At 38.0% G+C, this 19671-nt stretch overlaps 1 protein-coding gene across 1 annotated transcript in view; it reads right to left on the minus strand.

Moving 5' to 3' along the window:
• Positions 1-19671, minus strand: part of rev1 (REV1 DNA directed polymerase) — a 67546-nt gene that overhangs the window by 22132 nt on the left and 25743 nt on the right. Inside the window, exons 9-16 of the mRNA XM_007885372.2 lie at positions 18234-18350; positions 15200-15332; positions 14417-14545; positions 13177-13331; positions 12342-12461; positions 8473-8693; positions 6551-6723; positions 1030-1132 (exon numbers count right to left, since the gene is read on the minus strand). Coding sequence (XP_007883563.1) covers positions 1030-1132; positions 6551-6723; positions 8473-8693; positions 12342-12461; positions 13177-13331; positions 14417-14545; positions 15200-15332; positions 18234-18350 — 1151 coding nt within the window. The remainder of the gene's footprint in view (positions 1-1029; positions 1133-6550; positions 6724-8472; positions 8694-12341; positions 12462-13176; positions 13332-14416; positions 14546-15199; positions 15333-18233; positions 18351-19671) is intronic.

The following is a 19671-nucleotide window of genomic DNA, read 5'->3' on the forward strand; positions in this document are numbered from 1 at the left end:
GAATAGGGATAAACCATCGGACCATTTGTGGTCTGTAGCTCAGTTTCACGTTGGAAGTGTATTCACCCACTAAGGAAAACAGCATTTTCTTTGGAACTGTAAAAATGTACAATTCTGGACAAATAGTTTATACATAGCAAAAGTTCCCAACTAAAATAATTCAGTGACCAGGCTGGGGGGGTGGTGGTGGGGGGAAGAGAATCTGAAGAACAAATTAAGGACATCAGCTGGTGGATAAGTTCAAGGACCAGCACTGAATTTAAGAGATTAATGACGTACAGTTTCCTGTACTTGCTATTTTTTGTCGGAATGAGGAAGGAGATAGAGGGATGATAAAGATAATTCTGTCTATTGGACTTAATTTATTTTGGTCAGCCTGGAGTCTGGCACATGTGGAAACCCATCACCATGAGTAAATGTATCCAAACCAGTTTTTTTACATATATGCCCACTGCCTATGTATGGAAATTTTGAATTTGCCTGAAATGGAATATACATTCTCCATGGAGGGACACATCCTGCTTAACTAACAAAAACCACATAACTTGCCATTGTGAGCACTGTCTGGCAAGCTTCCTGCTGCTTGTCAAGCTACAACCTCCCTACCCAAAAGGTTAGCAGAGTTAACAAGACTGGTGTGTCCCTCCAAGTCTTGGTAACAAGCCAGGCTGGCTGGTTAGCAGTACCTTTAAGTACTACGGGCAGACCTACATGGCACAAGAACTAGACTACCAAGACTGCCATAGATGATCGACTCAATTCTAATATTCCATTGCCAAGCATGTCACTTGGAGCTAGATCAGGCACAAGATAACCCTGCTTATCTCTCTCCAAACGCAGATAGAACTTGATTTCAAACCTCCACTGGTATTCTACTCTGGCTTTACAAGAAACGTAAAATATATCAGCCTATAAAAACCAAATCTAATTTGCTCATTACACAGATTAGTTAATCTATTGTACCTATAAAAATAGTGATATTATTTAAAATGCTACAGACTAATTCTAAACAGAAATTTTTAAACTCACCCCTCTCATGTCTGTTATACTGAGCTTCATCATGCGGAACATGTGTAGTATCTCCCTGCTAATGATTTTTGTGTTGTCTGTTGCATGGTCCAGTGTTGCACTCCTGCAGGAGCCAAATTTTGAGATTCAATTATAGCAACAGCAGCCATTATAGCATTTGATGTAACGCCCATTGCATCAATATATATCAAAGCACTTCATAGGGAATTATTGTCAAATGTAACAACTGTACTTGTAGGTTAACTGGGCAACCAATTTGTGCAAGGCAATGACCCACATACAGATATGAAGTGAGTGACCAATTTATTTGGAAGATGTTGCCCAAGACACCAGGAGAAACTCCCTTCCCTTTTTGAATAGTGCCATGGGATCTTTTACGTCCACCTGAACAAGCAGATGGAACCTTGGTTTAACATCTCATCTGAAGGTCGGCATATCTGACAATGCACACTTCCCAGCACTGCACTGGAGTATCTGCCAGATGCGTGACCTCAAGTCCTCACTTTACCCACTGCCCCCACCCTTCTGACTCAGAAATGAGTGTTACCAACTGAACCAGGAAAAAGTAGCTGGTGAATATGTACAATTTCCAGGCCAAAGATATAAAATTCACATACAAAAGTTACAATACAACACAAATAATATTAAAAACAAATCTATTACTATAATATTGTAAAACACTATCAACAACAACAACAAAATTACGAATGTAAAGGCATTCATGAAAATACAGCTCATGTATGATGGTATTGCAATTCAGTTAAAGCCAATTAGAAGGGGGGCAGGATTATTTTAAAATATTGTTAAAAGTTTTTTAAAATTATAACTCTTATTCTTCCCACAGATTTTTTTTTAGCCATTGGACCACCTTTTTAGTTGAAAAGCAATTTGGAGATTAAAACATTATGAAACAAGGTATTTTTAACTCAAAGATCTTTCATTGTACATATAATGACTTTTAGGTTTATTGGACACAGGTATACAGTGCTGCCTATTAAATGTGGCCAAAAGCCACAGAAATAACTGAGCACGATGAAATGAATTAAAGTGGAATACTACAACTACTATTAATAATAATCCTTGCAATTGATATAGCGCCTTATAACATCTTTAAGATGTCTCAAAAGAATAAACTGTAAAGTGAATTGACTGTTTTTGTGGGCAAAACGCGACAGCCAATTGCTCCTTTTTTTGAAGAGATTATTACCCCTGGAAAGGCGATCCGACAATCGACTAACAACTGGATTCCTATTTACTGCTAGGTAAACAGGCGTGTGGAGTAAGGAATGTTGTCCAACATTTCACCCTGTCCAGGAATCGAACCCAAGTCCTCTCACTTGCGAGGTGAATGCTCTAACCACTGAGCTACTGGACTCCATGATGTGGACTAAGATGCCCCAGTTCAAATATTTTTAAATAACAGTCTGGTATCATTAGCTGTATAACATTATAGTGGTCTCATAAGTAGGAATAAGAAAAGGCCATTCAGCCCCATCATCATCCAGATTGTGTGTTTTATTCCATAATGAGGATTCCTCTTGTCTTGCTGAATTAGAGACCTTTAGAATTACCTGCTGTGTTAGATGAAATCACTTTCCAAGAAGACTCAAATAATAATAGCCTGAAATAATAATAATAATAATCATCCTTGCATTTGATATACTGCTTTATCATGTCGTTGAGATGTCTCAAAGCGCTTCACAGAATTTAAGGTTGATTGACTGTGTATTTTGTGGGCGAAATGATCGCAAAAGTTGTTCACTTGTTCCTGTTGCCTCATACATCACTGGAATCCACACATCTGGAAACTGTATACATCACCATGAGACAGGTTCTAGGAGCTGCACTGATTTCAAGTTTCCTCTGAGGCAGAACTCCATCATTACCAGAAAATGAAGGTTGAAATTGGGAATTCAGCAATTTGGCTATCACAGTACAGTATTGTTAAATCACAATCATTTAACTTTTAATTGTACAACAGATTGTAATGGAGAACAACAGTGATTGAAGGATTTCTCACAAGGAATCACCATTTAGTCAAGCTTCTTGATCTCAGCTCTACCCTACTGGTCTTTCGTATGAACTTTGGATATAGATTTATATAGAAGTTACAGTACAGAAACAGGCCATTCGGTCCAACTAGTCCAAAACGGAATTTAAACTCCACCCACTTCTTACTCCCATACATACCATTCTATTCCCTTCTCTTATTCAACAGTTTTTGGCATTAACATTTAAGTGCTGCAAAATGCTGCCCCATGTGAAGGGTGCTATATAGATGGAAGTAGTAGTTGTTGCTAATGAAGCACAATCAAAAAGGACAACAAAATTTTGCTACAACAACAACAAAATTACATTTGTATTGCCTTTCACATCGGGAGGATGTCCCAAGGCACTGGACAGGTGCTGAGTGGAGGGATTTGAAGACAAGGGTGAGGATCTTGAAGTCGATCCTCTCTGGGACAGGCAGCCAGTGCAGTCTGGCAAGGACTGGGGTGATCAGGGAGCGGAGTTTGGTGCGGGTGAGAATGCGGGCAGCAGAGTTTTGAATAATCTGGATTTTCTAGATGATAGTGGAGGGGAGGCCGGCGAGAAGGGTGTTTGAATAGTCCAGCCTAGAGGTGACAAAGGGTTTCTGCAGCTTTCGGAGAGAGGTATTGGCAGAGACGGGCGATGCGTCGGAGGTGGAAGAAAGCGAAAGCAGAGAGATCAAGGAGGATGATGAGGCAGAGGGACCCATGGTCGCAGATGGACAAAATGTCATTTGTCACTTTGACCAGGGCTGTTTCTGTGCTGTGGGTGGCACAGAAACCTGATTGGAGGGTTTGTGAAGGGAATGATGTAAGAGGAAGGAGCGAAGCTGGGAAGCAACAATTCATTCCAGGAAAGTGAGGTTAGAGATGGGGCAGTAGTTTGAGAGCAGGGCTGGGTCCAGGCAAGGATTTTGAAGAATAGGAATGATGACGGACGTTTTTAAAGGGGTGGGAACGGTGCCAGTGGACAGGGAGAGGTTTATGATGTCTGTGAGTAGGGGGCAATGACGTGGAGCTGGAAGGTAAGGAGAGGGGTAGTGTTGGGGTCGAGGGAGCAGGTAGTTGGTTTCATCCCAAAAAAAATAAGGACAAAAAAGGATCAAAAAGTAAAGATTGAATCTGATGATGGTGGATTGTGGACCCCAGTAGCATAAATACTGAATTTACTGGCTAGAAGGTTTACAAAAATTAAAAATGCATAATGATTTTACTTAGTAACCCGAATTAAACAAAATTCTTACTTTATTTGGAGGAAATGATAGCACAGCATCTATCGCAGGTCATCTAGGGATTATTGCTTAAGATATTTAGGTACAATTTTGATACTGTTTATTATAAAACTGGGTAATGTTTTGGGCAGTGCTCTTACTCGGGGATGGAGTCCCAGAGGAGTAGGTGGATTCTGCCCAATAGTGCAGTAGTCTTTCTTTTCGACTGTGCCTTTGGTCACCTTCCAACCCCTCCCCCTGGCTCAGTCCCGGGATCCTAAACTGTAAAGCACTCTGAGATGCCGTCTGGCATGGAGGGCGCTACATAAATCCAAGTTGTTGTTGTTGTTGTAGTCAGGCTACCCCCGCGGGCAGTAAGAATGTTGCAAATCTCGTTTGCATGGGCCTCACTGTCCAATTATTTCCATCCTATGGGTAGTAACAACATTGTCATCCTGTTTGCATGTTGCCTCATGTCTCAGCTATTTCAACACCACAGGTGGTAAGAATGTCATTATCTTGTTTACATGGATTCTCACTGTCTCAGTTATTTGAGACATATATCAAATGCAAGAAAATGCAAGTGGCTTTATGTATTATGACAGTACAGGAGTCCTGTAGCTCAGTGGTTAGAGCTATCGGCTCGCAAGCTGGGTTTGATTCCTGGTAGGACAAGTTTCCTTTCTCCACACGCCTCTGTTCACCTAGCAGTAAGTAGGAACCCAGTTGTTAGTCGATTGGCGGATCACTTTTCCAGGGGTAATAACTCCTCAAAAAAAAATCGTTCACTTCAATCCATGACTGTTTGTGGTACACTGCTGTGCACAATTGGCTGCTGCATTTCGCCCACAAAATATACAGTCAATTCACTTTACAGTACATTATGTGAAGCGCTTTGGGACATCTCAAAGTTGTGATAAGGCATTATATCAAATGCAAGAATTATTATTATTATGACTCTGACTTAATTTAAGGTGTTGGGGTGGCTTCAATTGTATGCTTGTGGCCAATAAATGTTATTTTGACATTTAGGGCATATTTTATTAGTTAATATAAATGGGATACTCGTCCCATTTGGAGGGAGGGAGGGTGTGTAGTGGTGTCCCTCAGGGGTCGGTATTGAGACCACTGCTTTTTCTGATATTATTAATATAATAATATATATATTAATATTAATGATCTGGACCTGGATAAAGGGAGCACAAATTCTAAATTTGCAGACGATACTAAGCTAGGAAAAGTAGTTAATGGTGAGGAGAATAGCACCAGACTCCAAGAGGACTTAGACAGATTGGTAAAATGGGCAGAAATGTGGCAGATGAGGTTTAATGTGGAGAAATGCGAAGTGTTGCATTTTGGTAGGAAGAATGAGGAGAGGCAGTATAAGCTGATGGTACAATCTTTAAGGGGCAAATGAACAGAGAGACCTGGGGGTCCACATAAGCATATCTCTGAAGGTGGCAGGACAGATAGATAAAGTTAAAAAAGCATATGGGATACTAGGTTTTATAAATATGGGCACAGCATTCAAAAGCCAGGAGGTTATGTTGAATATTTATAAAATGCTGGTTAGGCAGTTGGAGACTGTGTTCAGTTCTGGGCACCGCACTTTAGGAAAGATATTAGGGCATTGGAGAGGATGCAAAGGAGGTTTACCAGGATGGTACCAGGAATGAAGGACGTTAGTTATGAGGAGAGGTTAGCGAAACTAGGATTATTCTCCCTAGAGCAGAGAAGATTAAGAGGGGATTTAATAGAGGTTTTCAAGATCATGAGAGGATTTGATAGGTTGAACCGGGAAAAACTGTTTCCACTGGCATGTGGGCCAGTAACCCGAGGACAACGATCTAAGATAGTTATTAAAAGAAACAGAGGGGAGGTTAGGAAAAATGTTTTCACCCAGCAAGTTGTTCAGATCTGGAATGCATTACCTGAAAGGGTAGTGGAAGCCGATTCAATAACAACTTTTAAGAGAGAAGTAGATGGGTATTTGGGGAGGATAGGATTGCAGGGCTATGGAGAGAAAGCGGGTCAGTGGGATTGAGTTGGATTGCTCTTTTAGGAGCCGGCGCAGGCTGGATGGGCTGAATGGCCTCTATCTGTGCTGTATGATTCTATGATTCCTCCCGACTTGAAACCCCCCCAAATATAGTCAGGGAGTATTGGGCATAAAATACCAGCTCCATGACAGAACATACTTCATTTAAGCTAGTTATATCTTAATATCCTGGCATAATACACATTATTATTCTCCATGGACCAGTCTACACATTACAATACCTGCTAACGTTGTCACAAATTCCATGTCCACCAAATTTAGCTGGCTCAGTTGGAGCACCAGCTTTTCTCATCATTATTTTTAGTGTCAATCGCTTCCCTTTCATTCCAGATGCTTCCAGTCTCCGCTGGATCTCTTCAACGAGGTTAAGAAGAAATGACTCAGCCTCTTTGGCCTTTGGGTGCAGAAGGAAGGGGAGAAGAGAAAGAGAGGGAGAGAAGAGGGAGAAGACAAGAAAATGTTGCTGTCCGACTAATAAAATGTTCACCTCGTATAGAAACATGAAAAATTTCAATGCATATGTATACAACATTTCCATGTATATGTAGAACTCTGGTTTGAATACTCTTAAACATGGTAATTTTTTTTGGTGACATCAGACAAACAAAGCTTGATATATATACTTTATTCTGTCTTTCTGTTCTTTAGTACTTGACACTGCTGAGAACAACCTTGTTTGATTTCCAATATTCATTTAGCTATCCTATCCTAGATCGTACTATCAGTGCATGATCACAGATGTACTGTAGCATTAAATAGAATTAAACAAATTTTGCGTTTAATTTTAATGTCAATAAAAGATTACATGCATAATCGTGAATAGAATATACTATTTATAGTCATGTCTTCTTTTGAAGACCACCCTGAGTTGAGCTATATTTGATAATAATAATAATAATAATCCTTGCATTTGATATAGCGCTTTTCACGTCGGGAGGACGTCCCAAAGCGCTTCACAGAACACACTGTAAAGTGAATTGACTGTATATTTATGGGCGAACGCGGCAGCCAATTGAGCACAGCAATGTCCCACAAACAGTCGTAGATTGAAAATGACCAATTTATTATTGTTTTTGGTTTTTGGAGGGATTATTATTAGGTGTGTGGAGTAAGGAAACTTGCCCAAGGTTTCGCCCTGACCTGCCTGATGTAAATATATTTTGATTTAAGCGTCTCTGTGATACATTGGGTGTATCAATTGATTATTTTCTAATCAATTTAATCTTTCTCTGCAAAATATTTTGCAGCTTCAATGGCAAAGGATAACATTTTTATTTCTCTTTCTGTGATGCTTCATACCATGTGACATTTTTAAGTGGGGAATTCAGTTTTTATCAAGGTGAGGAATGCCAGTGCTTTCCCATTTAGGGTTCCAGATGTTGAATGCAGAGTAAAGTTATCCTCTAATTAGTCTGACAAACTGCCTTAGACTAAACCACAGAAAAGCACTCCCTATTGCACCAGTATAAAATTCTTCCACTTTACACACATCATCCAGGATCTTCTTAAGTGAAATTGCTTATTTAGTATTAAGTTAAGGGAAGTGCTGCTAGGATGAGACTGTCAAAATGTAATCCTACAATCAGAGCAGAGGAGATTCATCAATTTAACCTTGATTTAACCCAAGCCCCACATGCCACTGTGCCACCCAGTTTCCAATATACATTTTAACACAGAGTTATGTAAGCTTTAAAAATTGAAATGAAAAGTGAAAGTTTTTTAAATACCTGAATAATTTTCACTAAAAGGTTTGCTCTATAAAATATGTACATGTGTTTCCCTTAAACAATTTTCTGATAACAGCTGTCCTGTCACAGCAACAGCAATAACAACAACTTCCATTTACATAGCGTCTTTCACAGATGGAGAATGTTTCAAAGCTCTTTACACAAGAACACAGCAAAATACCTTAAACTTTCTGGAAGGAAAATGAGCCAGGAAATTCTTAGTCCTGTGCTACTCTGGAGCTATAATTCAGACTATAGATGCAATAAAAAAGTCAGATCTAGAATACAGTCCAGTGGATAAATACTGCGTTCCACCCTACTCTGCTTGTTTAAAATCTCTGTAGATTTGTAGCAACAGTTGAACGATATCAAATTCGTAGAATCAATTACAAACAAAATGTTGTCCAGTACTTTACCTGACTGAACCGGACACCATAGTTGATCTCAGCAGATACAGATTTCCGTTCTTTTTCTGTTCGGACTGGCCTATCATCCAGACCTCTGCAGAATCTGTAGAGCATAAGGCCAGTTTTGGGTCCAAATTCTTTCTGAAGCCTAAGCATCAAAAGTTGCTGAAGTTCTCCACATGTTTTAACACCCAAAGATGCCAGCCTGTATTCCAATGTCCTTCCAACTCCTAAATACAATGCAAACAACATTATAAATGCAACGCAAAAAGGGATGAACAAGGAAAACAATTACATGCTAGGACCTGCAACTCTGAAAAACAAGCAAGGATATTTAACACTGAACTGCACCTTGCATTTATATAGCGCCCTTCATGCAGGGCAGTGTCTCGGAGCACTTATTAGCATTCACCGGGGAGTTCGCTCCATTTATAGACAAAGCAATGATTTGTGATTTATCATCAATAAGTCCCTCTCTTATCCTGATCAACCAAATGAGTTTAACTAAATTGGTAATCAAAAAACCAACAAGCCATTCAAACAAATATGAGCCTATTAATCTCATTTCATTGAAAGGTAGTTTCTAGTGTGTCCAGCAACTGTGATTTGAACAGGAATAAGGACAACAGCAACGGATACAAATGGTATTGAAAAAGTAAACCCAGAACAATACTTTAGGATGCATCAAGACAATAGAACAAGAGGACATAGACTTAAGAGTCAGATAGATGGGCCAAACCACTCTGGTGACATATTAGGACATCATAGATTCACAAAATTACATTATTCAATATTGTTCTGCAAAGTAAATCAAGTTGCCCATTTGAATTTTTTCAAGGTGCAGACTTAATAAAGAAAAAAATAAAGATGAAACGGTAACGTTCAGCAAATTAGCAGACTGTATCTTCACGAACAGTTTAACCACATTTTGTGCAATTTGAAGGTTTACACAGAAGGCAATACTGGAAGTTTCCATTCTAAAAGATTAGAATAGATTGTTAAGTATCTGAAAAGAAGCTTTTTTTCAATACAGTAGAATCCTGCAAACTGACTATCCACACATGCATTTCTCAGCATTGGGCTCCAATGTAAAAGTGAACACAAAACAGCAAAATCAGCAAAAATAAAAACAGTTGTGTGCATGCCCATGAGATTACTAGGAATGTGATTCATCAGCAGAGAGTGATTGTGAGTCAGCAGCACAGAAGTATTTATTTAATAATCTTTTGCAGGTACAGTACAGAATTAAGACACAGAGAGACAGAGAAAGAGGTACAAAGAAAGTGAGAGACAAGATAAAAGTCAGAGAATGGGAGAAAGAGAAGGGCTGGCACAGTTTTGTACCATAGTGACAGTATAACTCCTGATGGATTTTTTTGGTTAGTATGGTAGACAATTTGCTTTTTGGGTAATGAACAATTGTACACAAAGTTTCCTTATCCTTAAGGAATATTATTATCCGCGATGAGGCTGGATCTAATTAGTGTAGATAACTGGCTCCCTCCTTTATGTAATAGGTGTGATTAATTATTTGGAATATGTTTTAAAAGGTATCAATACAGTCTGCCTCAACAGAGGAAATGTCTAAGCATTTTGAATGCAGGGTTTCAGTTTCTCAAGTGATGGATGCAATCACATTAAATGTTAATTATTGTAGTCAGTAGGCAAGTAGCTTTGAACTCACAAGTAAAAAAATGTTCAGATATAAATACTTGTTTCAGATATCTTGATAGTTTGTGCACTTTAACAGGAGAAATGTTGAAAATTGAATTAGCTCTACTCAGGAGATATGTTTATTTATTAGAAGGAGTTAAGGCAAGACAGGAGATTAAGAGGATAAAAACTGGTAAGAAAAAATTGAAAAGCCATACCCAGTCAACTGTGAAATACAAAGTGGAGGGTTTATAGACAAAATCAAACATCGAAACCAAGAATTACAGTAAATTTTGGAAGACAGACAGCCATCATCCATGCAATACACATTCACCAGACAAGACATGTTCAGCAGAACTGATTGGACTTCCAGACAGGACCTGTAGCTCAGAAACATTAACAAACCAAACTCTTTGCAAAAAATAGGTTCAGTGTATAACGGCCCAGACTGAGCATCTGGCATATTGGCAAGTAGTTCACATGTTCAGATATTCCAAGGACAATCTAGTTGTTAAACAAAACAGTTCATGGTTGGCTTGTCACTTCCAGAATTTTAGCTTGGAATCTAACATTAGTAAGTTATTAGGATGTCCCAATTATGGCAGTGAATTTTGTGAATTTTGTCAGTGAACTGGTGGAACCACAGCTCCCAAAGATTAGGAAGTTGGGTACTCTATTCACTTGATATTTTCGCAGGTTCGTGAGTACACTGAAGGCATGGATAAGCCCATTGTGTATGAACAAATCTGCATGACACCCATCCTAAGTCTTAGAATTTTTTATGTATCCAAATTAATTTGTGCCTCAATTTCAACAAATTCTGATATTAGAATATAGAGAATAAAGTGCTTTAAACTAATCAGATTACACAACATATATAATACCTGCAGAAACAAGAGACAATGTCGAGACACTGCTTCCAGCTACAGAAAAACCTCAAATGGAAAGCCTGATTTATACTGATGCACTCCCAAATCTGTTTACTATAGAGGCTTAAGAGAGTTCTACACATGTGCAAATAAGTGCATCAATATCGGCTAACCACCATCAATCACTTTAATTTTAACGTTATTGATAGGATGGAAATACAACTGACTAATAATATTACATTTATTTTTCTAGATTTCTTAAAGGGACAGACTTCAATTTATACATCAACGTAAATTGATTTCTTGGTTTTAACCTACTGAATATGTTATTATTAATTTATAAATTTGAAAATAGTAATTAAAAGAAAACTAACAGCTGAGCAGCCCACTTTGGTTTGCAGAACTGGAAAGGGAGGTCATCAGCAGGCTATCAGTGAAGTAATAAGAATAAAATGTTTTGAGACACCTCATTGATATTTATATTCTCTCCAACTAGATGGGGTAAATTTATATTGTGTTACATTTAATGTAAAAAAAGCTGATCCTAGTTAGTCACATCATCAAATCTCACAATGTATCACTGCCTTAAAATATGAATTTTTAAATGTACAAAATAGGTCATTCAATGACCGTAATAATCTCAAGACTCCAACTGTTACAGAGATATTGCCATGTAATTCAAACTGACACGATATAAATTTTATTTGAATGTTACAAGGAAATAAAATGTCTTATATTGTGCATTGGTTTAAATGATATATGGTCCAAAGACTACAACTTTGCCCTAACAAATCCTACATTGTGTTTCTTGCCACTGCGATTAAGGTGGGATTTTAGCAGAAATGGAGGCACACTGAATCTGAAGTGGTTACGTCTTTTTTGTTTCTTAAATTAACACTTACAGGAGTCAGCTTCTTGTGAATACCTCCTCTGCAGCCAAGAGTAAATGCTCTGCTGAGGTCACCAACTGGGATCGCCACAGAGGAAGAGGATGCTAGGAAACATTGAGAATCATTTAGTGATGATGCCTCCAGGATGAATGGGACCTGCCTTATGGTTTTCAAACAATACTACTTATGTTTTCCTATTTTCGCAGCTAAATCTTGGCCAAAGCTAAATAAGTGAGCCAAGTCTGGCCTGAGGAAGAGGAAACTGTCACAATAATTGATGAGAGATAACAAGGTGACATTTTAAAGAAGTGACTAATGCTGGGGTTTAGTTCCCCTTGAAACAGTTTGATTCAGAAATCAGGGTAGTTATGAAGGAAAAAGATTTATCCTTTAATACTTCAGGATGTATGACATTTACAAGTTAGGTCAAACCTATAAAATGTCCACATCACCCAAATAGGCTTACCTGGTAGATTTCTCACGAGTTGATCTCTGATAAAATCATCCACTTCCTCTGGTTTTAAATAATACTGCCCATCTGGCTTGGCCTTACCCGTGGCCACTCTGGCCAGCAGAATGTTCGATCCTATAGAACACAACACCAGCGTTAAAGTGATGCAATATTGTGGAATTCTTGTATATCTCCATTTACATAATAAGAGTAGTTGCATTTGATTTAGAGCGAAACCTCTCAAACTGCTTCAAAGGATATACTGTAAGACAGAGTGACTATATTTTGTGAGCAAAACGCGGCAGCCAGTTTGCACTGAGCAATATCCCATAAATGGCCATGGAGTGAGTGACTAATTTATTTGGGATACAGTTTGCCAGGATACCGGGAGAAACTCCCTTCTCTTTTAAAAAAGTACCCTGGGATTTTAACATCCACTTGAACAGGCAGACCTTGGTTTAAAGTCTCATCCGAAGGATGGAGATTTAGAGTAATACATGGCTAAGAGTCTGCCTACTGGTTACTTTGTACTATCCTTGGAAATAAGAAAAATGTTCAACATTCACCATAAAATCTATAAGTTACAAAACAGATTTCTACAACTTGTAGATGGTTTTCCAAATTCTGTAAAATCTTACATTCCAGACAATGAACAAGAACTAATTTGGGTCCCTGATCTTAAGGTAAACCTCTTCAAATGTTGCAGAGTACAACCATGCACATTTTTCAAACAAAACCTAGTACATATTTAATATTCTTGAATGCATTAAATAATTTCAGAATAAAATGCTATCATTGTACAATACTGAACACAATTTAAAAGCATATTTAATTGGGTTTAGATACATACCCATTCCAACTGATGCATTACATTTAGTTTTCTCTTTGATTTCAGAGCGAATAATCGTTGCAAACTCATCGGGTGTCAGTCTAGTGTCTGTAAGAATTGCCGTAACATCTACAAGAGCTTCATCACAACTGACAGCTTCAATGTCATGAGTATAGCTAAACACAGATTAAAAAGCAAAGTGATTTATTTCATATTAAAATCATGGAATTCATAACATAATAGATTGGTTTACACAAGGCCCCCTTTGAAACAAAGCAATAAAAATAAACTGTGGATCAGGGCACTATTTCATTGCAGGGATTCGGGTTATAACAGATTCAGTCCAAATTCACAAACAAGTTCAGATCAAGAAGGCCATTTAGCACTTTTGTTGTCATCCTTTCAGAATACCACACTAATGTCCTCCCATGTCAGCATCACACTGTTTCTTAAACAGGTGCGGTGTTTTGGCCTCAAGCACCTTTCCTAGTAACATTAATAACCCTCTAAATAAAGAAAAACTTCCTTTTGCTCTGTGGCCTTGGATCTTGTTCTGGGGTTACTTTCTGAATCCCAGTCAAAATCTTATAAACCTCCCAACAGGTCCCCTCAGGTTAATAAAATGAAAGCCTCTCTCTAATACCTGCAAAAATATAAAGTGCAACATATTTGAGAGATTTTAGCTCAAATTTAGTGGGATATATCTGTAGCGCAAAGTGAGTGAATGGTTATTTTGTACCATATTATTGACAAAGATAAAATAAATAGAAGGGAATGGGGAGAGGCAAATGATACTGGGCTGTAGGAACTCCTCCACTGACTTGGTATGATATCGAGTAGTTTGGAAGTATATCACACTGAACCACTTCTGGAGTGGAATTTCCATGTATTAGCCAGAATTCTGTTTGTGCCTCCAAGTTTCCTTAAGGAAAGTTTAATTTCAGTAAGAAATAATAGAACTTCAACCCAACTGTCAAGAAAAGTAAACTAAGTTTGAACCTTTGCTATATCTGATTTAGAATTCTTGAAAGTGACAATGAGTATTGCAAGTCAGAACATGATAAATGTCCAACATCGTTGTTATTTGCTTCAATCAAAAACAAAAGTATCCCAAAAATCTGTAAACTGGGCTCCAAATTAAGACTTTATCAAAACAATCTTAATTTTAAGAGAACTTTAATTATTATTTTAAATTAATTTAAGAGAACTTAAGTGAGAACTTCAAGCATCTAAAGTCTACATGTTGCGAAAATCATAATACCTTGCTAGTGTTTCATACAAGGCTACCGCCACTTCTTTGTATGCTTGAAAGTCGTAGCTAACAGGCTGAAGATCAGGACACAGCTGTTTTGCTTGTCCGAAAAACATGCCATTCTTAATACCAGCCTGTCTGAAAAAAAAATGACAATGAAAACAGTTTCACACATCCACAGGCACTGCTGATGAACTAGTCAGCCTGGCTCATTTAACAGGAATTAGACGAACAGACCATCAGTGGTGCCTGGTATTTTTCCAACTTGACTTGTTAACCCTGCAAACCAAACCCTTACTGGGTAGGGTGGTCTTCGCCATGCAAGCAGCAGAAAGCTTACCAGTGTTCACAATGGCAAGCAGGTTGGTATTAGATGGTTAAGCTCCAACAGTACCCCAATGCACACTCAGTGGTGCCTAAGTGCCTAACTCTTGCCAACCTGCACCTGAACTTTCCGGAATTAGGTAAACAGAGTGCATATTCCATATCAGACAAACTCTCAGTAGTTTTGTTTGGATATGCTTAAGCATGGTGTGGCATTAGATTTCCATGTGCGTCAGTATACACAGCTGACCCAAAAATAAATGATTCTGGCTGCTATTTAGGAGTAAGTTATTTTTAAAGTAAATTTTTCAGTGAATAAAGAGCATGGATACTAAAGAATATTATAATTTGTGCATGGATAAGATTTACAAATAACACTCCCTCTCAAATTTGTTTTTAGCAAAATAAGTGCAACAAAGAGTACATTAGATGTGTAACCTTTCCCTCAAATTAGGTAGCTTTAGTTACCTAGCTTCATAGCTACATGATGCAATTTCTGCCATTGAGAAACATGCCATATCCAAGTCGATGCCATTCGTGCAGGTAGCTCCTGGATTCTCCCAGGTACTACAATCCAATTTATCAGGCACTTTCTTCTCTTCTATGATAAGAACAAAATGTTAGATTAACACTGAACAAATGTAAGTTATCTTTGTTACAATTAAAGTAGAAATTCATAAGTTCTTGTTCTTTCATTGCAATATTAAACTCTACATTATGCCTTGTTTATCACAAAGAGTGGCTCAGTTACTGGCACACTTGTTTCTGAATTCAGAGTATTGGGTTCAAGCCACATGCTAGGACTCTGAACTCAAAATCAATGGCTGACACAGCAGTAGTGTTGCATTAATAGTAGTGCTTTCTTTCAGAGGAAATTGATGGCCTGTCTGTTTGTTCAAGTATTTGTTAATGATTTTTTTTTGGTCAGCAATGTGTCTAGACAAATGCAGAAACTCATCACCATGTTTAGGAGTATTCAAACCAGAAATGAAAGTCCCACATATGGAAGCCGTGTTCATTGAAGATTCCATGACATTATTCAAAAAGGAGTTTCTCTCAGTGTTGCAGCCAACAATCTAGATAAGTTGGATATGGCTGTGGACAGTGCCATGCACAAATTGGTTGCTGCCTACACTTTACAGAAATTACCTGCAAAGCGCTTTGAAATGTTTTGATGTTATGGGCACAATATCAAATGTAAGTATTATTATTGCTTCTTAGTCTTCACTCTATATTTATCATCTTGACCCAAATTACAAAAGGATAATTTCCTTATATTAGCAATCAAAGGGTTTGTAAAGTTTTATATTTATATCTTTATTTTAGATTGAAATCTGTCAATATTATATGCAATCATCATAGTCTTTATATAAAGATTTTCCAGAATCAGAATATAAATCTTTCACTAGTTAGCTCCTTAATTTATCTAGTCTCCTCTCTTAGAATTTGGTCCAGGGTTAAAATTGTTCAGTCTGGTTCAACTATCGTTGGGAGGGAAGTGGGGAAATAAATAACAAATTCTAGAATATGAAATTTGTTTCAGATCACAATCACAGCCTGAAGCAAAGAATACTGTACATTCTTTGAAGTTTTTGAGTTAATGTTGAGAAATCAATAATTCTTGAAACAGCTGCTGGCTGTTTCACTAAAACCCCTGAGACAGTAGTAACATTCTGCGTATAAAAAACGTATTTGTGCGCAACAGGAATTTACTAAAACAGTGTCACATACTTCCAAATTTGTGGCAAATGTGAGCTACAATGAAAGCTCATCTTAATTCTCAAACATGAGACAGGCGACAGTGTTGAGGAAAGCCAGAGCAAGTGAAAGCATAAATGTAGGGTTTGAAAGATAATTGAGGGTCAAACAAAACACCAAGGCTCCGCACCTGACTCCATGAGGGTGCACTAAGCATTCATGCAAGTCAATGATAAGGTGAGGAAGTAGAAAGTTAGAACTCAAGTTAGAAGTCAACCAGAACTTGATGTCTGACAGGTAATCAATCAGAAAACTAATAGTCTTAGAATTGAAGGTAGAGTTAGAAAGATAGAATTGGATGTAACTGTGTAAATGTGGAAGTGGGCCTGAAGTTTACAAATGATGCCACCAAGATGTCACCATACAGATAGTGAAAAGGTGAGAATTGAGGTCAGAGCCCTGATGAACATCCATATAACAGTGAAGGAGGAGACAAATTGAAGGCACTGGGAAGGTAAGAGTGAAACCAGGAAAGGACCGAGCCATGGAGGTGTAGCGAGGATAAGAGATGATGGCGAACAAGAAATGATCAACGGTGTTGAGGTGGCAGAGAACAACAACAACAAAATTACATTTGTATAGCGCATTTCAAGTTGGGACGATGTACCAAGGCATTGGATAATCAAAGAGAAGTCATGGAGAATAAGGTGGCAAAGGGACTCTTGGTCGCGGATGGCGGGAACATCACTGGTTACTTTGACCTGGGAAGTCTCTGTGCTGTTGGAAGGGCGGAAACTGGATTGGAGGGGAACGTTCATTGGTGGCAAAATGGTTGCTAAAGGAACATTTATATATTTAATTTGTTAATTGAAGCAGTGTGATCCGCATATAACGTTTTACCCACAAAATATACAGTCAATTCACTTTACTGTGTATTCTGTGAAGTGCTTTGAGATGTCTCGAAGACATTATTATTATTATAACTGAACAGAAGGCAGATCAACTGAAATAGTGCACATGTTCTTGCTCACAATGTGCTTGCATGTACAGTTCATTTTAGTTCTTTATTCATTCATCTGCACCATGGCCATCAGCCAGCAGAAAGAAACTACTACATGGACATGTGAGTTCTAAGCATTGTTTGACAATTAAATAGTGATGAGCATTTTGTGTCCAGGGCTCTTAAATGGTCTGGATATCAAACATTAGGGGTGGATCTGTGCCAATTTAGCATTCAAAGTGCTCAGTTTCCAAAACATAATTATCAAGTTAACTGAATGCTCTTGCTTCTAAATATCAAAGTGCTGCAGACTGCAGATATTGGTAACCTTGCTATTTGACATGCTACTTATGATTAACTCAAATCTAGCGGTACAAAAGTTAGACTAAATAAAAATGATAACAACTACAGCTGTTTATAATAAGCTTTGACTGTATAAATTGGTTTTACATCTCACTGAGGAATTTCAATCAGGCTTAGTTTCGACCGGCCTGTCATGAAACCTTTACTACTACGTACACCCTACTGGTAATCCTACATCTGCTAAAATTCAAATAAATACAAGGTGAGGGAGAGGGGGGGGGACTATATCTCTGATCTCAACTTTTATTAAAATGAAGATAAAAATATCCTATAACAGCAAAAATAGTTGGAAGTTAGTTATCACTAATTGCATGGTTGCCACTTCTGCTTCAGAGCACAATAAGGCTGCACTCCATGACACCACATGCAAATATTGATTCCACTGGTGCAAACTGAAAACTAAACCTTTATAGATTAAACAAACTAACAGTATATACTCACCAGCCTTGCCTTTCATGAACCTTCTCTGGTAGTACTGCATTTCTAACTGTGGGTTAGCACCTGGTCGGATAGGTACGTGACCTGGCCCTCTGTTGTGGGTGACAGCCACAGGTTTTCCTAATGCAGAAATGGGACAAATTAATTATCTGAAATTTCCCTTTTTAGCTGAAGTCTCACATGCTTTTTTGTTTGTGTGGGGGAAAGAATCAAGAAAGAAAATTCACTTGCTTGGATTCCTTTCTGAAATGAGTTCATTCAATATGTAGTCTCTGAGCAGGTTAATTGGACAGAAATATGAAAAGAAATGCTGCCAATCCTACCTATTTTGCAGTTAAGGTAGCTTCTTTTTTAATTAATTTCGACAATCTCAGCAGATGAAAGCAAGTCTTACAATTATTCAATACTTTTCAAAAATGTACATTCCCTCTGGTGGTGAAACACGTAAAGATAAGGAGCTTTGTATAACAGAGGGAGAACAAACGTACCTATTATAATTTGACTTGTAAAGATACAATTTGATATTCTCTACTCAGTTTCCTTTTTAAAAGCACATTGTTTATTTGTATGATCAGCTGTTAAGTCTATTAATTTTGTACAATTTCTAGTTGGTTATCATTCTTGAAAATGAATTCACAAACTCCACTGCCCATATCCTCACCTGAACATCTCCCCAGTTCTCGCCAGGCTCCCACTGGCTCCCAATACCAGAACTTGCTTTTGAGTGTGTTAATGGAGCTGGCACTGCATTCCTTGAACCAGCATTGCAGTCAGATGGGCTTGGGTATATGCAAAGGATAATAATAATCCTTGTATTTGATATAGCGCCTTAGCGTGTCTTCGATACGTCCCAAAGTGCTTCACAGAATATACTGTAAGTGAATTGACTGTGTATTTTGTGGGCGAAACGCGGCAGCTTGCGCACAGCAGTGTCCCACAAACAGTCGTGGATTGAATTGAATGACCACTCTTTTTTTCTTTTTTTTTGAATGTGCAGCAGAGGCACGTATTCTAAATGCACCTCAGTATCCAACCTGTGCCGAATACTTTCTAGGATTAGGTAAGCAAGATAATGATGATTATGTAGATATAGAAGCCAATAAATGATCCTCCACACAGCCATCACACACCACATTTGCGTATGGTATTCACAGGACTCCCAATGTTCCTTAATGTGGATGAAAATTTTCAACAATAGAAATGGTAGAGGAGCAGATGACAATTCTTGGGCAACTTCAGATGTAAAAACTTATAAATTTGGCCGAAAAAATGGAATTTAGAAACCACAAAGATTTACAGCACAGAAAATCTGTGTAGAAAATAACTTTAATGGTCCTTATCAATGCAGTGATAACTGGTAAACTTGTACCATGGCCACAAAGCTGAATACTTTTTGTACCATAAATGGGGCGTTTTCTTAAAAAAAGTATTTCAAAGTTTT

The sequence above is a fragment of the Callorhinchus milii genome, unplaced genomic scaffold (assembly GCF_018977255.1).
Source record: "Callorhinchus milii isolate IMCB2004 unplaced genomic scaffold, IMCB_Cmil_1.0 Scaffold4, whole genome shotgun sequence".
NCBI classification, from domain to species: Eukaryota; Metazoa; Chordata; class Chondrichthyes; order Chimaeriformes; family Callorhinchidae; genus Callorhinchus; species Callorhinchus milii.